A 20,158-nucleotide genomic window follows, 5' to 3' on the forward strand; every position below is an offset into this window, starting at 1 on the left:
CATACTTCTTACTCCTCCCTGTCTTCATCTTCTTCCTTATAGATAGTATAATTGAATGTTCCATACTCAAAACTCTTGAAGCCTTTTCTAGCGATTTTGGGGCAACCTAAGGATGTAACCATTTTAGAGAGTATGAAGATGAGAGTAATTAGAGGAAATAAATTAATATTTAAGTTCTTAGCATGTGCTGAATATTGCATTAAGCTATTTCACTTACCTCATCTTCTTTCATCCTCACAACAGTTTTTAACTTTTTATTTTAAAATAACTTTCGTCTTAGAAAAATTACAAAAATAGTACAGAATTCCCACATACCCTTCACCCAGTTTCCCCTAATATTAACATCTTACATAACCAAAGTATAATGAATAACAGAAAATTAACATTGAACTACAATAACTGAACTATATACAGGCTTTATTCTGGTTTCAACCATTTTTTCTCTAGTTTCCTTTTTCTGTTCCAGAATCGAATCCCACATTGCATATTTGTCATGTCTCCTTAGTCTCTTCTAATCTGTGACAGTTCCTCACTCTTGTTGTTTGTGAACTTTATACTTTTGAAAGTATTGGTCAGTCATTTTGTAGAATGTCCTTCCATCTGAGTTTGTCTGATGTTTTCTCATGATTACATTGAGATTAGGCATTTTTGGCAGGAAAACCACAGAAGTGATGTTCCTTTCTTGGTGCATCATATCAGGGAGGTACACAGTGTCACAGTTTCTTATTGTTGGTGATGCTAAACCTTTATCACTAGGTTTAGGTGGTGTTTGCTAGTTTATCCTCTGTAATTCCCATTGTATTTAATAAATATCTTGGAGGAGATACTACTTTGGGGCTATGGAAACATTCTATTTTATCCACTAATTTTAGCATCACTAAACTGATCTATCTGGGTTAAGGTGATGTCTGTCCATTTTCTCTACTATAACATTATGATTTTTCCTTCTGTAATGAATATCTTAGGGGGACATACTTTGAGACTGTAAATATCCTGTTTTCTTTCATCTTTTGCCCACTAATCTTAGCATACTTATCCCTCAAAATCTTTTAACGTGAACATTTTTAGTTTTGTAGATGAGGAAATGGAGCTTAGAAAGGTTTATTAACCTGCCCCAAATCATATAAATAGTAAATCCAAGCCTGTGATATTCTAAAAGTCCTTGTAATTTCATTGTTTGTTAAGATGTGTGAGCTTAAGTATAAGGGAGAAGAACCTATTGGGGACAGAGGAGAGGAATTACTGTAGAAGGAGAAATAAAGTTTTACATACATCTGGGAAGAATTATGTTTTGTACTTGGAAAGTTTATTTTGTCCTTTAATTGCCGTTTTATGAGGTTTAATTTGAGACATAAGAAACGTTTCTTTGATTAAATTACCAAAGCTCTCAACAAAATAAGTCTTCTCACAGGGTTGGTAGAAAGCAACCATGGAATCTTATTCTTTTTTTCTTTTTTCTTTTTTTTTTTTTGAGATGGTGTCTTGCTCTGTCACCAGGCTGCAGTGCAGTGGCACGATCTCTGCACACTGCAACCTCTGCCTCCTGGGTTCAAGCGATTCTCCTGCCTCAGCCCTCCCAAGTAGCTGGGACTACAGACACGTGCCACCATGCCCAACTAATTTTTGTATTTTTAGTAGAGATGGGATTTCACCATGTTGGCCAGGATGGTCTTCATCTCTTGACCTCGTGATCTGCCCGCCTCAGCCTCCCAAAGTGCTGGGATTACAGGCGTGAGCCACTATACCCAGCCAGAATCTGATTCTTAATTTATTCCTTATACCACCTTGAAGAAAGACTTTCTTTTAAATAACATCTAGTACATTCATAAGATTCTGCTTTCAAGATGATAAAGTAAATGTGTTTGTCTCTTATCTTTATTAAATATGAGCTGTACTTAATCACAAGCAAAAATCCTATAGTAGTAAAATATATTTGTGCTAAGGAAATTGACAAAATATACATGAGTCATTTTAATTATATGTGTACACTTATTTAGGTGAGTGAAGGCATTACATGGCATTTTTTGGTCCTTTCAGCTGTTACTAGTCGTTTCTAAAAGTCTGTCTCCTGAAACTGAGGGAATTTCTTCTCATCTTATCAGAGTTCAGGCTTAGTCCTGTTCTAAAATAAGCAACCGAAAGCGAAATAGTCAGCATGTTTGAAAAGTCAGCAGCACTGTCCTATTAAAAATGGCTATTCTTTTCAGAAACAACTGTCCTCTATAAGTCATCCTGTTAGGTATATTGGAAGATTAGCTTCATATATTATCTGGAATTTATTAAATATTGAGTGAACAAACAATATAAAAATATTTCACCACAAATTGTCATCCCTTTAAAAATGCCAGTTTCTGGTGATGTTTGTAACCATTGCAAACCATTGTGACTTGTCTGCTTTGCTTGCCTAAGTGTTCTCTCTCATATATTCTATTTGTTCTCTTATATATACTTTATTTATGCCACTCAGCTATATTTCCCCTCTGATAGGTGTTTCTTTCTCTATAACTATTTGAAACTGCATAGTGATAGAAAAAACTAGTTTTGTTAGCAAAGACCGAAACTATGGACAGTTTTAAAAGCCCACTGAATACAGATGTGGATTTTCAAATTATCCAAAATGGTTGAAAAGATGATTGTAAAACCTCTGCCTTTAGCTCAAGAGTTAGGTTTCAAGATTTCAGAAAACTTCAATAAAGATTTCAGTAAAACTTTATGGCCTATGTGGTGTGAAAACAGCATCAGAGTTTGACAATTAATTTGTCATTTTTTAAACTTTATCTTTTTTAAAGAAAATTAAGTCTTTGTAGGAAAGGACTAGCATTTCTTTCTCTCAAATCAGTCCTTTGAAAAATTGACATTATAAGAACTGTATTTTTTCCAAAGTCAGCATAATTATGTTCTGTAAACCTCTAAAATAATTAAATTTTCCTCTTTATAAAAACCTCTCTTTAATTGGGAATTTGAAAACTGCCTGGATATTTGCTGATACTTAGTCATTGTTAATAATTTTTGAAGTATGATAATAGTTTTGTGGTTATGTTTATCATTACCTTTCAAAGATATATACTAAAACATTTATAGATGAAATTATATATAGTTCTTGGGGTTTACTTTAGAATAATCCGAAAAGCAAGTGGATGAGGATATAGGTGAAATAAGATTCATCATACATTTTAAATTTGTGTAGATCATTGATGGGTTCCTTGGAAGTCACTGTGCTATTCTATTTACTTTTGTATATGGTTAAAGAAATTTTTAATGTCTCTTAATAGATATGCAGGTCTCTTATTTTGATCAATAGAAGCTAAATTGTTAATCTACTAATAAAGTTTTGTTTTATTTTATTGGTCATGAGAATTTTTTCCTTCCTTCTATTAATAGACTAAAGACATTAAAGAGATAGCCAAAAAGACACAAGCCCTGCCAAAGATGAACTCAAAGAGGCAGCGAATCGTGATCTTCACCCAAGGGAGAGATGACACTATAATGGCTACAGGTACATGTGGGAAATGTGTGATGAATCTAGTATTATGGAGATTAATCAATTTAAAAAAATTCTGTATTCTTTCTAATATATACAATATACATATACTATATATAAAATAAAATATTTTATTTTAATAAATATTTCTACCCTGTATCTCAGTAGAAAAGATTTCATGTTCAAGAAGATAGTTTATTAACATTTAGTTAAGTAAACCACTTTGATATAATTTATTTACTTAGTTATCTTGGGGATTTTGTCAATCAAGAAATATCTTTCCTGAAAAAAAGAATACATTTCATTTATAAAATACCTGCACTAGAGTAAAATAAATTTACTCAATTATGAACAAATAAAATCCAGAACTAAGTTACATTTTCCATTTTTCGTTCAAGAAGAAAATCCCATTTTTTGTTTTATTTTACCATCTATTTTATAACACTCATAAAATAGGAATTTCATCTAGTAAGCAAACATGTTATTGATTAAAATGATTAATAGTGTTAATATGGAGCTACCCACTATTAAAACCAAAATATAAATGTTTTAATTCTGTCTGTACCATTCAGATTAAAACCAATCAGTTGATTAGTTATTGTAAACTGGAGCAATTTAGTATTACCTATGTGTTTGTTCAGTACTCTGCTGAACACTGAAATATAAAATAGGAACCTTAAAGATCTAACTGGGAATTAAAATAATATTCATAAAATATAAGTACAAAGTAAAATATAATTATAGTTATTACCTATTGGTGCAAACTATATGGATTGTATTGACTCAGGAGATCAGCAAATCTTGAAAAAAGATGTTATAGTGAATATGAAGTACATTTGTGTTGAATTAAACATAAAGCCTGAAACAGATCAAAGATGAAATTACTGTCAAGATATTTTCTTTCTTTCTTTTTTAAAATAAATTTTATTCTTTATATTTGAGGTTTATAACATGATGTTATAGGATACATAGATACATATAGATCAACTTTCTTATTTCAGAATAGTCAAAAGCAAGATTCAGAAATTTGTTTCAAAAAATATTTGCTTCAAAGTAATTCAGTGAGGGTATAAATGAAATGAGACTGGTAATGAATTAATTGTTGAAGCTAGACAGTGCATATATGGGGGCATCATTATGCTATTATCTCCACTTGTGGATATGTTTTAAATTATCCATAATTAAAACTTTAAAAAAAGAAAGAAAAGTTTTTTTAAAAAAATTTGAAACAAGATTCAGAGATGTTGAGTGGCTTTCCCAAGACACATTGATATCCTTGCTAATCCTTAAATTCTAGGAAGGATTAAAAGAAAGGAGGACAAGTGGGCACAGTGGCTCACACCTGTAACCCTAGCACCTTGGGAAGTCAAGGTGGGAGGATTGCTTGATCCCAGGAGTTGGAGACCAGCCTTGGTAACAGCAAGACTTCATCTCTACAAAAAAAAATTTAAAAAAAAAATTAGCTGAGGGAGTAGTGACACATGCCCATAGTCCTGGCTACTTGGGAGGCTGATGCAAGAAGATCACTTGAGCCCAGAAGTTCAAGGCTGTGTTGAGCTATGATCTCTCCACTGCACCTCAGCATGGGTGACAGACCAAGACCCTGTCTCCAAAAAAAAAAAAAAAAAGAACGGAGATCAATAGAGTCAAAGAGGATCAAGTAAGAAAAGGCACAAGTACTAGCAATCTTTTATTGTGGTGGCAAGAAGAACCATGTTGTTAATTTGCACAAGAGAGAAAAGAAACCATGAAAAGATATCCCTGCATTGATATAAACTATCTGAATTGCTTTCTTCCTATAGTATAAGGATTATTCCTGTCTTAGCAGTGAACAGTTTAGAAAAGTGAAAAACATACAGGCTTCTTATAGGAATTGTAGTAATACCTTCAGATTTACAAAATATTCTTTGGTTGCTCTTTGTGGAGACATTCATTTTAAGTCTTTGTATATTCTAGATATACATACTGTACAAGTGTCTTCCTCATTGTGAATTTGCAGTTTTCCCAAAATTGAAAATTAACCTCCCCATCCTGTGACTGTATTTCCTTGTGAACTCATTTTATTCTTTATTAAATCTATTAAGCCATTCTTAGGAATGCTTACAAGATGGAATTTATTTGAGGAAAGACACTGGCTAATCTTTGCTGTTCCTACCGTATGAAAATGAACTTAAATCAGAGGATGCACTATATCTGCAATGCATGATAAATACAAGATGGATAGAGAATCTGTTCAGTGGTGTCAGCTACAAAAGCAAACATGATAAATGTTAATGCAGTTTTGAGCCCTGGGATAAGCTATTCAGTGCACAAGCGTAGCTGAATCTCTTTGCTATGTTGTTATTCATTGCAGCCAAATAAATGTCAATAATAAAAGAGAATTAAAGATTTTCATTTCCCAGAGGCAGTCCTCTAATACGGCTTGATCTTTCATTTCATTTGTAATTCGTTCTCATGTCAGGATGCAATCATTTGCCAGGCTCTGGGTGTCATGTTAAGCCATTTAATAATGATTAAGAACATAAAAATGCTTGGCCTGTGGGGCAATTCACAAAAGAGATGCCAATTTGTTATTGTTTTCCCTCCTTTCCTCTTGAATATGGATCAGCTTTTTCCCACCTCCTAGCATTAAAATACTAATGGAAGATAGGGAGGGAAAGTGTCCCTTAATTTACCATAAGTGACATTCCAGAATGGCACAAGGCAGTGCTAACACACATATTAAAAGACTAATTAGGAATCATTGTGCCTTAAACCTATTTTTTTTATTATACTTTAAGTTCTGGGATACATGTGCAGAATGTGCATGTTTGTTACATAGGTATACACATGCCATGGTGGTTTCCTGCACCCATCAACCCATCATCTACATTAGGCATTTCTCCTAATGCTATCCCTCCCTGAGCTCCCCCACCCCCCAACAGGCCCTGGTGTGTGATGTTGCCCTCCTTGTGTCCGTGTGTTCTCATTGTTCAACTCCCACTTATGAGTGAGAACATGTGGTGTTTGGTTTTCTGTTCCTGTGTTAGTTTGCTGAGAATGATGGTTTCCAGCTTCATCCATGTCCCTGCAAAGGACATGAACTCATCCTTTTTATGGCTGCATAGTATTCCATGGTGTATATGTGCCACATTTTATTTAGCCAGTCTATCATTGATGGGCATTTGGGTTGACTTTGCTATTGTGAATAGTGCTGCAATAAACATACGTGTGTATGTGTCTTTATAGTAGAATGATTTATAATCCTTTGGGTATATACCCAGTAATGGGATTGCTGGGTCAAATGGTATTTCTGGTTCTAGATCCTTGAGGAATCGCCACACTGTCTTCCACAATGGTTGAACTAATTTACACTTCCACCAATGGTGTAAAAGCGTTCCTGTTTCTCCACATCCTCACCAGCATTTGTTGTTTCATGACTTTTTAATGATCACCATTCTAACAGACATGAGATGGTATCTCATTGTGGTTTTGATTTGCATTTCTCTAATGACCAGGGATGATGAGCTTTTTTTCATGTGTTTGTTGGCCGCATAAATACCTTCTTTTGAGAAGTGTCTGTTCATATCCTTTGCCCATTTTTTGATGTGGTTGTTTGTTTGTTTTTTGTAAATCTGTTTAAGTTCTTTGTAGATTCTGGATACTAGCCCTTTGTCAGCTGGATAGATTGCAAAAATTTTCTCCCATTCTGTAGGTTGCCCATTCACTCTGATGATAGTTTCATTTGCTGTGCAGAAGCTCTTTAGTTTAATTAGATCCCATTTGTCAGTTTTGACTTTTGTTGCCATGACTTTTGGTGTTTTAGTCATGAAGTCTTTGCCCATGCCTATGTCCTGAATGGTATTGCCTAGGTTTTCTTCTAGGGTTTTTATGGTTTTAGGTTTTAGGTTTAAGTCTTTAATCTATCTTGAGTTAATTTTTGTATAAGGTGTAAGGAAGGGGTCCAGTTTCAGTTTTCTCTATATGGCTAGTCAATTTTCCCAGCACCATTTATTAAATAGGGATTCTTTTCCCCCATTGCTTGTTTTTGTCAGATTAGTCAAAGATCAGATGGTTGTAGATGTGTGGCATTATTTCTGAGGCCTCTGTTCTGTTCCATTGATCTATATATCTGTTTTCATACCAGTACCATGCTGTTTTGGTTACTGTAGCCTTATAGTATAGTTTGAAGTCAGGTTAGCATGATGCCTCCAGCTTTGTTCTTTTTGCTTAGGATTGTCTTGGCTATATGGGCTCTTTTTTGGTTCCATATGAAATTTAATTTTCTCTAATTCTGTGAAGAAAGTCAGTGGTAGCTTGATGGGGAAAGCATTGAATCTGTAAATTACTTTGGGTAGTATGGCCATTTTCACGATATTGATTCTTCCTATCCGTGAGCATGGAATGGTTTTCTGTTTGTTTGTGTCCTCTCTTATTACCTTGAGCAATGGTTTGTAGTTCTTGAAGAGGTCCTTCACATCCCTTGTTAAGTTGTATTCCCAGGTATTTTATTCTCTTTGTAGCAATTGTGAATGGGAGTTCACTCATGATTTGGCTCCCTGTTTGTCTATTATTGGTATATAGGAATGCTTGTGATTTTTGCACATTGATTTTGTATCCTGAGATTTTGCTGAAGTTGCTTATCAGCTTTAAGGAGATTTTGGGCTGAGACGCTGGGGTTTTCTAGATATGTCATGTCATCTGCAGACAGAGACAATTTGACTTCCTCTCTTCCTATTTGAATACCCTTTATTTCTTTCTCTTGCCTGATTGCCCTGGTCAGAACTTCCAATACTATGTTGAATAGGAGTGGCGAGAGAGGGCATCCTTGTCTTGTGCCGGTTTTCAAAGGCAATCCTTCCAGCTTTTGCCCATTCAGCGTGATATTGGCTGTGGGTTTGTCAGAAATAGTTCTTATTATTTTGAGATATGTTCCATCAATACCTAGTTTTTTGAGAGTTTTTAGCATGAAGGAGTGTTGAATTTTATCGAAGGCCTTTTCTGCATCTATTGAGATAATCATGTGGCTTTTGTCACTGGTTCTGTTTATGTGATGGATTGCGTTTCTTAATTTGCATATGTTGAACCAGCCTTGCATCCCAGGGATGAAGCCGATTTGATTATGATGGATAAGGTTTTTGATGTGCTTCTGGATTCAGTTTGCCATAATTTTATTGAGGACTTTTGCATCAATGTTCATCAGGGATATTGGCCTGAAATTTTCTTTTTTTGTTGTCTCTGCCAGGTTTTGCTGTCAGGATGATGCTGGCCTCATAAAATAAATTAGAGAGGAGTCCCTCTTTTTCTATTGTTTGGAATAGTTTCAGAAGGAATGGTACCAGCTCCTCTTTGTACCTCGGATAGAATTCAGCTGTGAATCCGTCTGCTCCTGGGCTTTTTTTGGTTGATAGGCTATTAATTACTGCCTCAGTTTCAGAACTTGTTATTGGTCTATTTAGGGATTCAACTTCTTCCTGGTTTAGTCTTGGGAGGGTGTATGTGTCCAGGAATGTATCCATTTCTTCTAGATTTTCTAGTTTATTTGCGTAGAGATGTTTATAGTATCCTCTGATGGTAGTTTATATTTCTGTGGGATCAGTGGTGATCTCCCCTTTATCATTTTTTATTGTGTCTGTTTGATTCTTATCTCTTTTCTTCTTTATTAGTCTAGCTAGCAGTCTATCTATTTTGTTAATCTTTTGAAAAAACCAGCTCCTGGATTCATTGATTTTTGGAAGGATTTTTTGTGTCTAACTCCTTCACTTCTGCTCTGATCTTAGTTATTTCTTGCCTTCTGCTAGCTTTTGAATGTGTTTGCTCTTGCTTCTCTAGTTCTTTTAATTGTGATGTTAGGGTGTTGATTTTAGATCTTTCCTGCTTTCTCCTGTGGGCATTTAGTGCCATAAATGTCCTTCTTAACACTGCTTTAGCTGTGTCCCAGAGATTCTGGTACATTGTGTCTCTGTTCTCATTGGTTTTAAAGAACTTATTTATTTCTGCCTTAATTTCATTATTTACCCAGTAGTCATTCAGGAACAGATTGTTCAGTTTCCATGCAGTTGTGTGGTTTTGAGTGAGTTTCTTAGTCCTGAGTTCTAATGTGATTGCACTGTGGTCTGAGAGACTGTTTATGATTTCCATTATTTTGCATGTGCTGAGGGGTGTTTTACTTGCAATTATGTGGTCAATTTTAGAATAAGTGCGATGTGGTGCTGAGAAGAATGTATATTCTGTTGATTTGGGGTGGAGAGTTCTGTAGATGTCTATTAGGTCTGCTTGGCCAGAGCTGAATTCAAGTCCTGAATATCGTTGTTAATTTTCGGTCTCGTTGATCTAATATTGACAGTGGGGTGTTAAAATCTCCCACTATTATTGTGTGGGAATCTAGGTCTCTTTGTAGGTCTCTAAGAACTTGCTTTATGAATCTGGGTGCTCCTGTATTGGGTGCATATATATTTAGGATAGTTAGCTCTTCTTGTTGAATTGATCCCTTTACCATTATGTAATGCCCTTCTTTGTCTTTTTTGATCTTTGTTGGTTTAAAGTCTGTTTTATCAGAGACTAGGATTACAACCCCTGCTTTTTTTTTTTGCTTTCCACTTGCTTTGTAAATATTCCTCCATCCCCTTATTTTGAACCTACGTGTGTCTTTGCACATGAGTTGGGTCTCCTGAATACAGCACAACAATGGGTCTTGACTCTTTATCCAATTTTCCAGTCTGTGTTTTTCAAATGGGGCATTTAGCCCATTTACATTTAAGGTTAATATATTATGCGTGAATTTGATCCTGTCATTATGATGCTAGCTGGTTATTTTGCCTGTTAGTTGATGTAGTTTCTTCATAGTCTTGATGGTCTTTACAATTTGGTATGTTTTTGCAGTGGCTGGTACCAGTTTTTCCTTTCCATATTTAGTGCTTCCTTCAGGAGCTCTTGTAAGGCAGGCCTGGTGGTGACAAAATCTCTCAGCATTTGCTTGTCTGTAAAGGATTTTATTTCTCCTTTGCTTATGAAGCTTAGTTTGGCTGGATATGAAATTCTGGGTTGAAAATTCTTTTCTTTAAGAATGTTGAATGTTGGCCCTCACTCTCTTCTGGCTTATAGGGTTTCTGCAGAGAAATCAGCTGTTAGTCTGATGGGCCTCCCTTTGTGGGTAACCTGACCTTTCTCTCTGGCTGCCCTTAATACTTTCTCCTTCATTTCAACCTTGGTGAATTTGACAATTATGTGTTTTGGGGTTGCTCTTCTCAAGGAGTATCTTTGTGGTGTTCTCTGTATTTCCTGAATTTGAATGTTGGCCTGTCTTGCTAGGTTGGGGAAGCTCTCTTGGATAATATTCTGAAGAGTGTTTTCCAACTTGGTTCCATTCTCCCCATCACTTTCAGGCACACCAGTCAAGTATAGGTTTGGTCTTTTCATATAGTCCCATATTTCTTGGAGGTTTGTTAGTTCCTTTCCATTCTTTTTTCTCTAATCTTGTCTTCATGCTTTATTTCATTAAGTTGACCTTCAATCTCTGATATCCTTTCTTCTGCTTGACTAATTTGGCTATTATACTTGTGTACGCTTCACGAAGTGTTCGTTCTGTGTTTTTCAGCTCCATCAGGTCATTTATGTTCTTCCCTAAACTGGTTATTCTAGTTAGCAATTCCTCTAACCTTTTTTCAAGGTTCTTAGCTTCCTTGCATTGGGTTAGAACATGGTCCTTTAGCTTGGCGGAATTTGTTATTACTCACCTTCTGAAGCCTACTTCTGTCGATTTGTCAAACTCATTCTCCATCCAGTTTTGTTCCCTTGCTGGTGAGGAGTTGTGATCCTTTGGAGGAGAAGAGGCATTCTGGTTTTTGAAATTTTCAGCCTTTTTGCACTGGTTTTTCCTCATCTTCCTGGATTTATCTACCTTTGGTCTTTGATGCTGGTGACCTTCGGATGGGGTTTTTGTGTGGACATCCTTTTTGTTGATGTTGGTGCTGTTCCTTTCTTTTGTTAGTTTTCCTTCTAACAGTCAGGCCCCTCTGCTGCAGGTCTGCTGGAGTTTGCTGGAAGTCCACTTCAGACCCTGTTTGCCTGGGTATCACCAGCAGAGGCTGCAGAACAGCAAAGATTACTGCCTGTTCCTTCCTCTGGAAGCTTTGTCCCAGAGGGGCACCCGCCAGATGCTAGCTGGAGCTCTCCTATATGAGGGGTCTGTCGACCCTTGCTGTGAGGCATCTCCCAGTCAGGAGGCATGGGAGTCAGGGACCCAGAGGCAGTCAGTCCCTTAGCAGAGCTCGAGCGCTGTGCTGGGAGATTTGCTGCTCTCTTCAGAGCCAGTAGCCAGGAAAGTTTAAGTCTGCTGAACCTGTGCCCATAGCTGTTCCTTCCCCCAGGTGCTCTGTCCCAGAGAGATGGAAGTTTTATCTATAAGCCCCTGACTGGGGCTGCTGCCTTTCTTTCCGAGATGCCCTGCCCAGAGAGGAGGAATCTAGAGAGGCGGTCTGGCTACAGTGGCTTTTCCAAGCTGCAGTAGGCTCCACCCAGTTCAAACTTTTTTTGTGAACTTTGTTTGCATCTTTGTTTACACTGTGAGGGGAAAACCGCCTACTCAAGCCTCAGTAATGGCAGTTGCCCCTCCCCCCACCAAGCTTGAGCATCCCAGGTCTTCAGACTGCTGTGCTGGGAGCGAGGATTTCAAGCCAGTAAATCTTAGCTTGCTGGGCTCCGTCGGGGCGGGATCCGCTGCGCTAGACCACTTGGCTCCCTGGCTTTATCCTCCTTTCCAGGGGAGTAAACAGTTCTGTCTCACTGCTGTTCCACGCGCCACTGTGGTATGAACAAAAACTCCTGCAGCTAGCTCGGTGTCTGCCCAAACAGCAGCCCAGTTTTGTGCTTGAGACCCAGGGCCCTGGTGGTGTAGGCACCTGAAGGAATCTCCTGGTCTGCGAGTTGTGAAGACCATGGGAAAAGTGTAGTATCTGGGCCAGAGTGCACCATTTCTCACGGCACAATCCCTCATGGCTTCCCTTGATTAGGGGAGGGAGTTCTCGACCCCTTGCGCTTCCCCGGTAAGGCAACGCCCCACCCTGCTTCCGCTCGCCCTCCGTGGGTTGCACCCACTGTCTAATCAGTCCCAGTGAGATGAGCCAGGACTCTCAGTTGGAAATGTAGAAATTCTCCACCTTCTGGGTTGACCTCGCTGGGAGGTGCAGACCAGAGCTATTCCTATTCAGCCATCTTGCCAGCCACCCAAACCTATTTTTAAATGATCGCACTGTTAAGTTTGCAGTACTTAGCAATAATGTATCAAAATGTTTCCTTGGAATTTTATTCTACAGACCTATCTCCTTTTGAGATATGATATATATAAACTACTTTCTCCTATTTTATAAATTTAATTCTTTAAATTGCCTGTAAATCTAAAGTATTTTCCGCTCACCCTGTTTTATGGGTCATACCTCTTTCAGATTGAGTTTCCATCTACCCTAGAGGTTCTGTCACATACCAATCATTGTTTCAGCCCTTGCAGGTTAATTGAGTTCGAAAAAAATTTTCAAGGGAATGCTGGGCACTGAAGAATATTAAGAGTAACAGGCTGGGCAATTCCATAGCTGAGTATATGTCCAAAATAATTGAAGCAGGAACCTAAACAGATATATGTCCACCCATCTTCATAGCAGCATTATTCACAATAACCAAAAGGTAGAAGCAATCCAAGTGTCCATCAACAGATGAACAGATAAATAAAATGTGATATATACATACAAAGGAATATTATTCAGCTTTATAAAAGAAGGAAATCCTAACATGCACTACAACATAGATGAACCTTGAAGACATTATGCTAAGTGAAATAAGCCAGTCACAATGGGATAATTACTGTGTGATTCCATTTATGTGACATACCTAGAGTAGTTAGCTTTATAGACAAAGTAGAATGATGTTAGCCAGGGGCTGGGGGAGGGCTGAATAGGAAGTTATTGTTTAATGGGTAAAAAGTTTCAGTTTTGGAGGATGAAAAAGTTGTAAAGATGGGTAGTGATAATTGCACAATAATATGAATGTACAATGGCACTGAGCTGTATATTCAACAATGCTTAAAATGTTAAATTTTATGTATATTTTTATTTTTTAAGCTTATTTTTCAATTTAAAAAAAAATTGACCTAAAGAGTAAGATGCTGGGGGTGAAGGCAGAAAAGATTTCAATTAAAAAAAAATTAACCTAAAGAGTAAGATGCTGGGGGTGAAGGCAGAAAAGATGACTGTCCATTTTGATCCTCTTTATAAATGTTGAATGAATCTGTTGAATAACTTGTCAGTAAGGTGAAGGAAATCATTTCTGTGTTTATAAACTGGAAAAACTAACATGTTCTTTACCTGCTGGAGAGCAACTACTAATGAGATCTTCATACAATAACACCTTATTATATTAAGCATTGTAGTAACAAAGTAAATATATATATGTATGTAAACACATATATAGTGCTTTATAGAAAGTTTAACTTCCCCAAGTTTCTATACTAAATAAATCACCAAAAATTGGAGAAAGCAATACGATTTTTGTTCTGAATTGGAAATAATGTGTTTCCAATTAAATAGGTCCACTGAAAAATAAATTGTAGATTTTTCTGTTTTGTTTGTTTTAAGACCAGGCCTCGCTCTGTCGCCCAAGCTGGAGTACAGTGGCACAATCATGGCTCACTGGAACCTCAACCATGCTCAAGCGATCCTCCCTTCCCAGCCTCCTAAGTAGCCGGGACTACAGGTGCCTACCACCCTGCCCAGCTAATTTTTTGTATTTTTTCTTTGGTGGAGACTGGGTTTTGCCTTGTTGCCCATGCTCAAGTAATCCTGAGCTGAAGTAATCTGCCTTCCTAGGCCTCCCTCCTAAAATGCTAGGATTGCAGGTGTGAGCCACCACACCTGGCCTAAATTATAGACTTTTCTGAACACCAGACTTCTTGTTTCAATTGTAATTTTTCACAAAGGGAGAAAATATATTAAGTCAGATGTTTTCAACTGGAAGACTGGTGCTATCACATCAAAATCACCTAGTGTGTTTTTGGTAAATACAGTCCTACCTTAATTTTTTTTTTAATTTTAGAATTGGGGGAGGGTGTGATACTTTTTCAGAGTTGTTACATGGATATATTACATAAGGCTGGGGTTTGGGCTTCTATTGAACCCGTCACCCAAATAGTGAATATAATACCCTATAGGTAGTTTTTCAACTCACCCCCACCCACTTCCTGCCTCCCCCTTTATGTCCATGTATACCCATTGTTTACCTCCCACTTATAAGTGAGAGTGTGGAGCATATGGTTTTCTGTTTCTGGGTTAATTCACTTTGGATAATGTCCTCTGGCTGCATCTATGCTGCTGCAAAGGACATTATTTCCTTCTTTGTTATGGCTGCATAGTATTCCATGGTGTATATGTACCACACTTTCTTTATCCAGTCCACTGTTGATGGACACTTAGCTTGATTCCATGACTTTGCCATTATGAATAGTGCTGTAATAAACATAAGAATGCAGGTATCTTTTTGGCAGAACAATTTCTTTTACTTTGGGTAGATACCCAGTAGTGGGGTTGTTGGACTGAATGGTAATCCTGTTTTTAGTTCTTTGAGAAAGTTCCAAACTGCTTTCCACAGGGGCCGAACTAACTTACATTCCCACCAACAGTATGTGTTTCCTTTTCTCTGTATCCTCGCCAATGTGTAATTTTTTGACTTTTTAATAATAGCTGTGCTAACTAGTGTGATGATACCTCATTGTGGTTTTAATTTGCATTTCTCTGATTATTAGTGATGTGGAACATTTTTCATATGTTTGTTGGCTGCTTCTATGTTCCCATTTTAAAAAATTTTATTGATTTATTTCTGTTTTATAGAGAAAGGGCCTTGCTATGTTGCTCAGGCTGGTCTCATACTTCTTGAGGCTCAAGCAGTTCTTCTGCCTCAGCCTTGCAAAGTGCTGAGATTACAGACGTGAGCCACCATGCCCAGCTGTATGTCTTATTTTGAGAAGCATTTGTTCATGTCCCTTGCCTACTTTTTAATGGAGTTGTTTGGGTTTTTCTTGTTAATTTGTTTAGGTTCCTTATAGATTCTGGATATTAGTCCTTTGTTGGTTGCATAGTTTGCAAATATTTTCTCCCATTCTGTAGGCTGTCTGTTTACTTTGTTGATAGTTACTTTTGTTGTGCAGAAACCCTTTAGTTAAGTTACAGTGGTCAATGTTCATTTTTGTTGCATTTGCTTTTGAGGTCTTAGTCATAAATTCTTTGCCTAGGCCTATGTGCAGAATAGTTTCTCCTGGGTTTTTTCTAGGATTTTTATAGTTTGAGGTTTTATGTGTAAGTCTTTAGTCTATCTTGGGTTAATTTTTGTATATGGTGAGAGGTAGGGGTCCAATTTCATTATTCTGCATATGGCTAGCGAGTTTTCCCAATATCATTTATTGAATTGAGTGTCCTTTCATCACTGTTTATTTTTATTGACTTTGTTTAAGATCAGTTGGTTGTAGGTTTGTGGCTTTACTTCTGGGTTCTCTATTTTGTTCCATTGATCTATGTGTCTATTTTTGTGCCAATACCATGCTATTTTGGTTACTATACCCTAGTAGTGTAGTTTGAAGTCAGGTAATGTGATGCCTCTGGCTTCGTTTTTTGCTTAGGATTGCTTTGGCTATTCAGCTGCCCTGCCTTCTTAAAAGCACCTTTCTTTCAATCTGATACAACCCTGTGAGGAGTATTAGAAAATACATCTTCAAGGAGATGTTTGAGAATGCGGGCAGTACAGTCTGGGGCAAGGGGAGTGTAGGATTCTGTATGGTTGAAAATGTTCCCTTAGGTGATAGAGCAATGCTGTCTATCCTCCACCTGTCACTTTGAGAATCACTGGATTAGGTGATTTAATAATGCTGCAAGTTCCGTGATCCGGTGGAATAACGAAAACAGAACCTTTTAACAGCTAAGGGTCTAGTTCTTCAATAACTCAGGCCTTGGGAAATGCTTCTTTTTTTGATCCTTCAAAATCCATCCACACTTACAGGCAATCTACAGTTTACTTTAAATAGTCTCCTACCTTTGAAGTGCTTGTAATTTAACAAAGTTACATCCCAATGCCCTTTGTCATTTTATTTTAAATAAACGGGGTTATCGACGTTACTTGTCTTCATGTTCCTGAGTCCTTAAAGAAATGTGTTACCTCATCTGCTAGTTAAGTTTTCATGTTCTATGAAAACATTCAGTGCTGCCCATTACTCAGAAAAGGTCAGTGTGATTTGCAATTCTGGTAGACGTAAAGTTCAGAAAATGTGCATTAGAAAATGCAAACTCTAAAGGAAAACAGTCTCAGCATTGGAAGAATAATGTCAGCACATGATCCCGACTCAAAATATTAATATAAATCATTTTGAAAATGTCTCTACTACAGCCAAATCAATTTTTAATGATAATCTTGTTGGCATAGATTGGTGATGGTAAAGATAGAATAAACTAAGTGGCATTCTTTTAAAATGTCTTGTATGGCATTCATAGAAAAAAGTTCTTACCAGGTAAGATCTTAGAGAAAATATATTTCTCACCTATGAATGTACGTTACTAAGTTATTAGCTCATGTTCCATTTTTAGATTATTGTAATCACAAAAGATAAACTCCTTTAATTAATTGGTCAAAAATAATTTAGAATAACATGTGGACCTGTCACATTTTTGACAAAGTAGTATCTTTGGGATGTGGTTCATTTAGTTCAGTGATCTCAAGCCTGAAGAAATGAGACTTCTTTCAACTCTCACCTTTTTATTGAAAAGGATCCTGCTAGAAGGCAAAATAAGAGGCAGCCTATCCTAAGCAGATATAAGCCCTATTATAGCACTGATTTCTGGAGGGATGTTTAAGTCAGATTTGTTGAGATATAGATTACATATAGTAAAACCCACAAATATGTTACTAAATAACATGTAACAACCACCACAGACTGTAGACCATCTTGTACAGTTTGTATTGAAGTATATTGTGCGTACAAAATTGATACAACTTTTCATTAAGTGGATGGACCTGTGTAGCTGTAACCAGATCAGGAAATACAATATTTATAGCACTTTAGAAGCTTCTCCTTGTGCCCCCTCCTAATCTTGATCCCCACCGAAGGTAACCATTGTCTTAGCTTCTACTACTGACAGTTAGCTTTGCCTGTTTTTGAAATGGAACCACTCAGTATGTAGACTTTTGTCCATTTTTGTGCACTTTCTTACTTTTTGGCAACATAAGATCCCTCGGGCTCACGTTGTATTTTCTCCACTTCAGTCCTGTAATCAACTATTTCTCCAAGGAACCCTGGTTCCCTTTATTGAAGAAAGGTTTTTAGAAACCTGTAACTGTGCTCTAGATATGCTCTTTGTTCCTTGAGTGTCTTTGCTTCTAGGCCCTCTTAGCAAACAGAACTTGGCAATATATGTATGTATAATAACCTGTGTATACTCATCTATATTTATTTCTGTATCTATATGTTTATATATTTTTAAAACATGAAGTCATACCAATAACTTTTATTTCAGTCCAGCAACACAAGGTTCATTCTAGCCTTCATTCTTCCTTTTTTACAACTTCTTCCTTTGACATTGAAAATTCTGGCTCTCATTATCTAAAATGTATTTACTTATTTGTTTTATCCTAAAGTAGTTTTGAATTGCTGGCCCATACCCTTGTATGAGAAAGAGATTTACCCTTTAGAGTATAATATTTGCTTACAGTTCTTTTTTTCTGTAGCCCAATAGTGTCCAGTCAATATATAGTTATCCAAAGTAAATTAGTTCTTTTATTTCATCCATTCATTATGGTTACATTATTCATTTGTAATAGAGGTAGGGTCATTTGTTAAGAGTATTCCATTTTGGTTTCTTTTCACATCCTGGGGTTTTATTTTCTCAATAAATAAAATTCACTTTTTGTAGTGTCAAGTTCTGTGGGTTTTGACAAATGCGTAAGATCATGTAACCACCACCATAGTTATGATACCAAAGAGTTACATTTTTCAGTTCCGGATTTGCAAGGATGATACCAATATAAACTCCCCCAATTTTATGAGATGGCACTAATTGTTCCACATCTCTACCAGTATTTGCTACTATCCATCTTTTTAATTTTAGCCATTCTGATGAGTATGTAATAGACCTCATAATGATTTTGATTGGAATTTTTCTGATGTGTAGTGAGATGGAGCTCCTTTTCATCTGCTTACTGGCATTTGTTTTTTTGTGTGTAGTTTTGTTTTGTTTTTTGAGATGGAGCCTCACTCTGTTGCCCAGGCTGGAGTGCAGTGGCACGATGTCAGCTCACTGCAATCTCCACCTCCTGGGTTCGAGCTATTCCCTTGCCTCGGCTTCCTGAATAGTTGGGACTACAGGCGCCCACCATCATGCCCGGCTCATTTTTTAATTTTTAGTAGAGATGGGGTTTCACCATGTTGGCCAGGCTGGTCTTGAACTCCTGACCTCAAGTGATCCACCTGCCTTGGCCTCCCAAAGTGCTGGGATTACAAGCGTGAGCCACCGTGCCTGGCCTTGCTTACTGGCATTTGGATATCTTCTTTGATTGTATTGCTGTTGGGGTCTTTTGCCCATATTGAGTTGTCTTATTGATTTAGAATTCTTTTTACAGCCTGTATGCAAGTCTTTTGTTAGATAAATGTATTGTAGATATCTCCTGCTACTCTGTGGCTTGCATTTTCACTGTCTTCATGGTATCTTTTGATAAACAAAAGTTCTTGGTTTTAATATAGTGCAATTCATAATGTTTTCCCCTTATGATTAGTGCTTCTCATATTCCTTTAAAGAAAATCATGGCATATCTCAAACTTGTGAAGATATTCTTCTGTTGTTTTTTTCTAAAACTTCTATTCTTTTACTTTTTTCAACTAGCACAATTCATCTAAGATTAATTTTTATATATATAAGGTGTAGGGTAGGGAGAATGATTCATCTATTTTCCCCATATGAATAACCAATTGACCCGGCATCATTCATTGACAGGAATATCCTTTCCCTAACTGCATTACATTGACACCTTTGTCACGTTTCAGATGACCTTATATGGGTGAGTCTTTTTTTAGGCTATTTCATTGTCCTCATTCTCTATCCTTTACCAATTGCACACTCTCCTGATAACTTAGGTTTATAATCAGTCTTTTTATCTGGCAGTGTCAGTCTTCTGAGTTTGTTCTTCAAGATTATCCTGGCTTTTCTTGGCTCTTCGCATTTCTACTTAAATTCTAGAACTGGCCTGTTAATTGTCACCAAAGAAATTTTTTAAAAATTCCTTACTAGAATTTTTTTCAGATTATATTGAATCTGCAAGTCAATTTGGAGAAAACTTATTTCTTTACAGTGTTTTGTCTTCCAATCCATATTTTCCTCTATTTATGCAGTCTTTAATTTTTCTCAGGATGTTTTTTTCTTTTCAGTGTAAAGGTCTTGTATATGTATCTTTTCTAAGATTCTTAGGTTTTCGATGCTATCTATATTTAAATGGCATCCTTTTAGGTTTCTGTTTCTATTTGTTTTTTACTGGTATATAGATTTTTAAATAATGATCTTTTTCACATATTAACTGCAATAACATATCAGATAATTATTTTGGATTTTCTATGCGTATAATTATACCATCTGTGAATAAAAATAATTGCATTTCTACTTTTCCATTCTCATACAGTAC

General features: G+C 36.7%; 1 protein-coding gene across 3 annotated transcripts in view; it reads left to right on the forward strand.

The window, feature by feature from the left end:
• Nucleotides 1–20,158, forward strand: part of ADK (adenosine kinase) — a 581,536-nt gene that overhangs the window by 465,909 nt on the left and 95,469 nt on the right. For all 3 annotated transcript variants that reach the window (XM_003271274.4, XM_003271273.4, XM_003271272.3), the window contains one exon: nucleotides 3,382–3,496. In XM_003271274.4, coding sequence (XP_003271322.1) covers nucleotides 3,382–3,496 — 115 coding nt within the window. The remainder of the gene's footprint in view (nucleotides 1–3,381; nucleotides 3,497–20,158) is intronic.

Source organism: Nomascus leucogenys, chromosome 18 (genome assembly GCF_006542625.1).
Source record: "Nomascus leucogenys isolate Asia chromosome 18, Asia_NLE_v1, whole genome shotgun sequence".
Lineage (NCBI taxonomy): Eukaryota > Metazoa > Chordata > Mammalia > Primates > Hylobatidae > Nomascus > Nomascus leucogenys.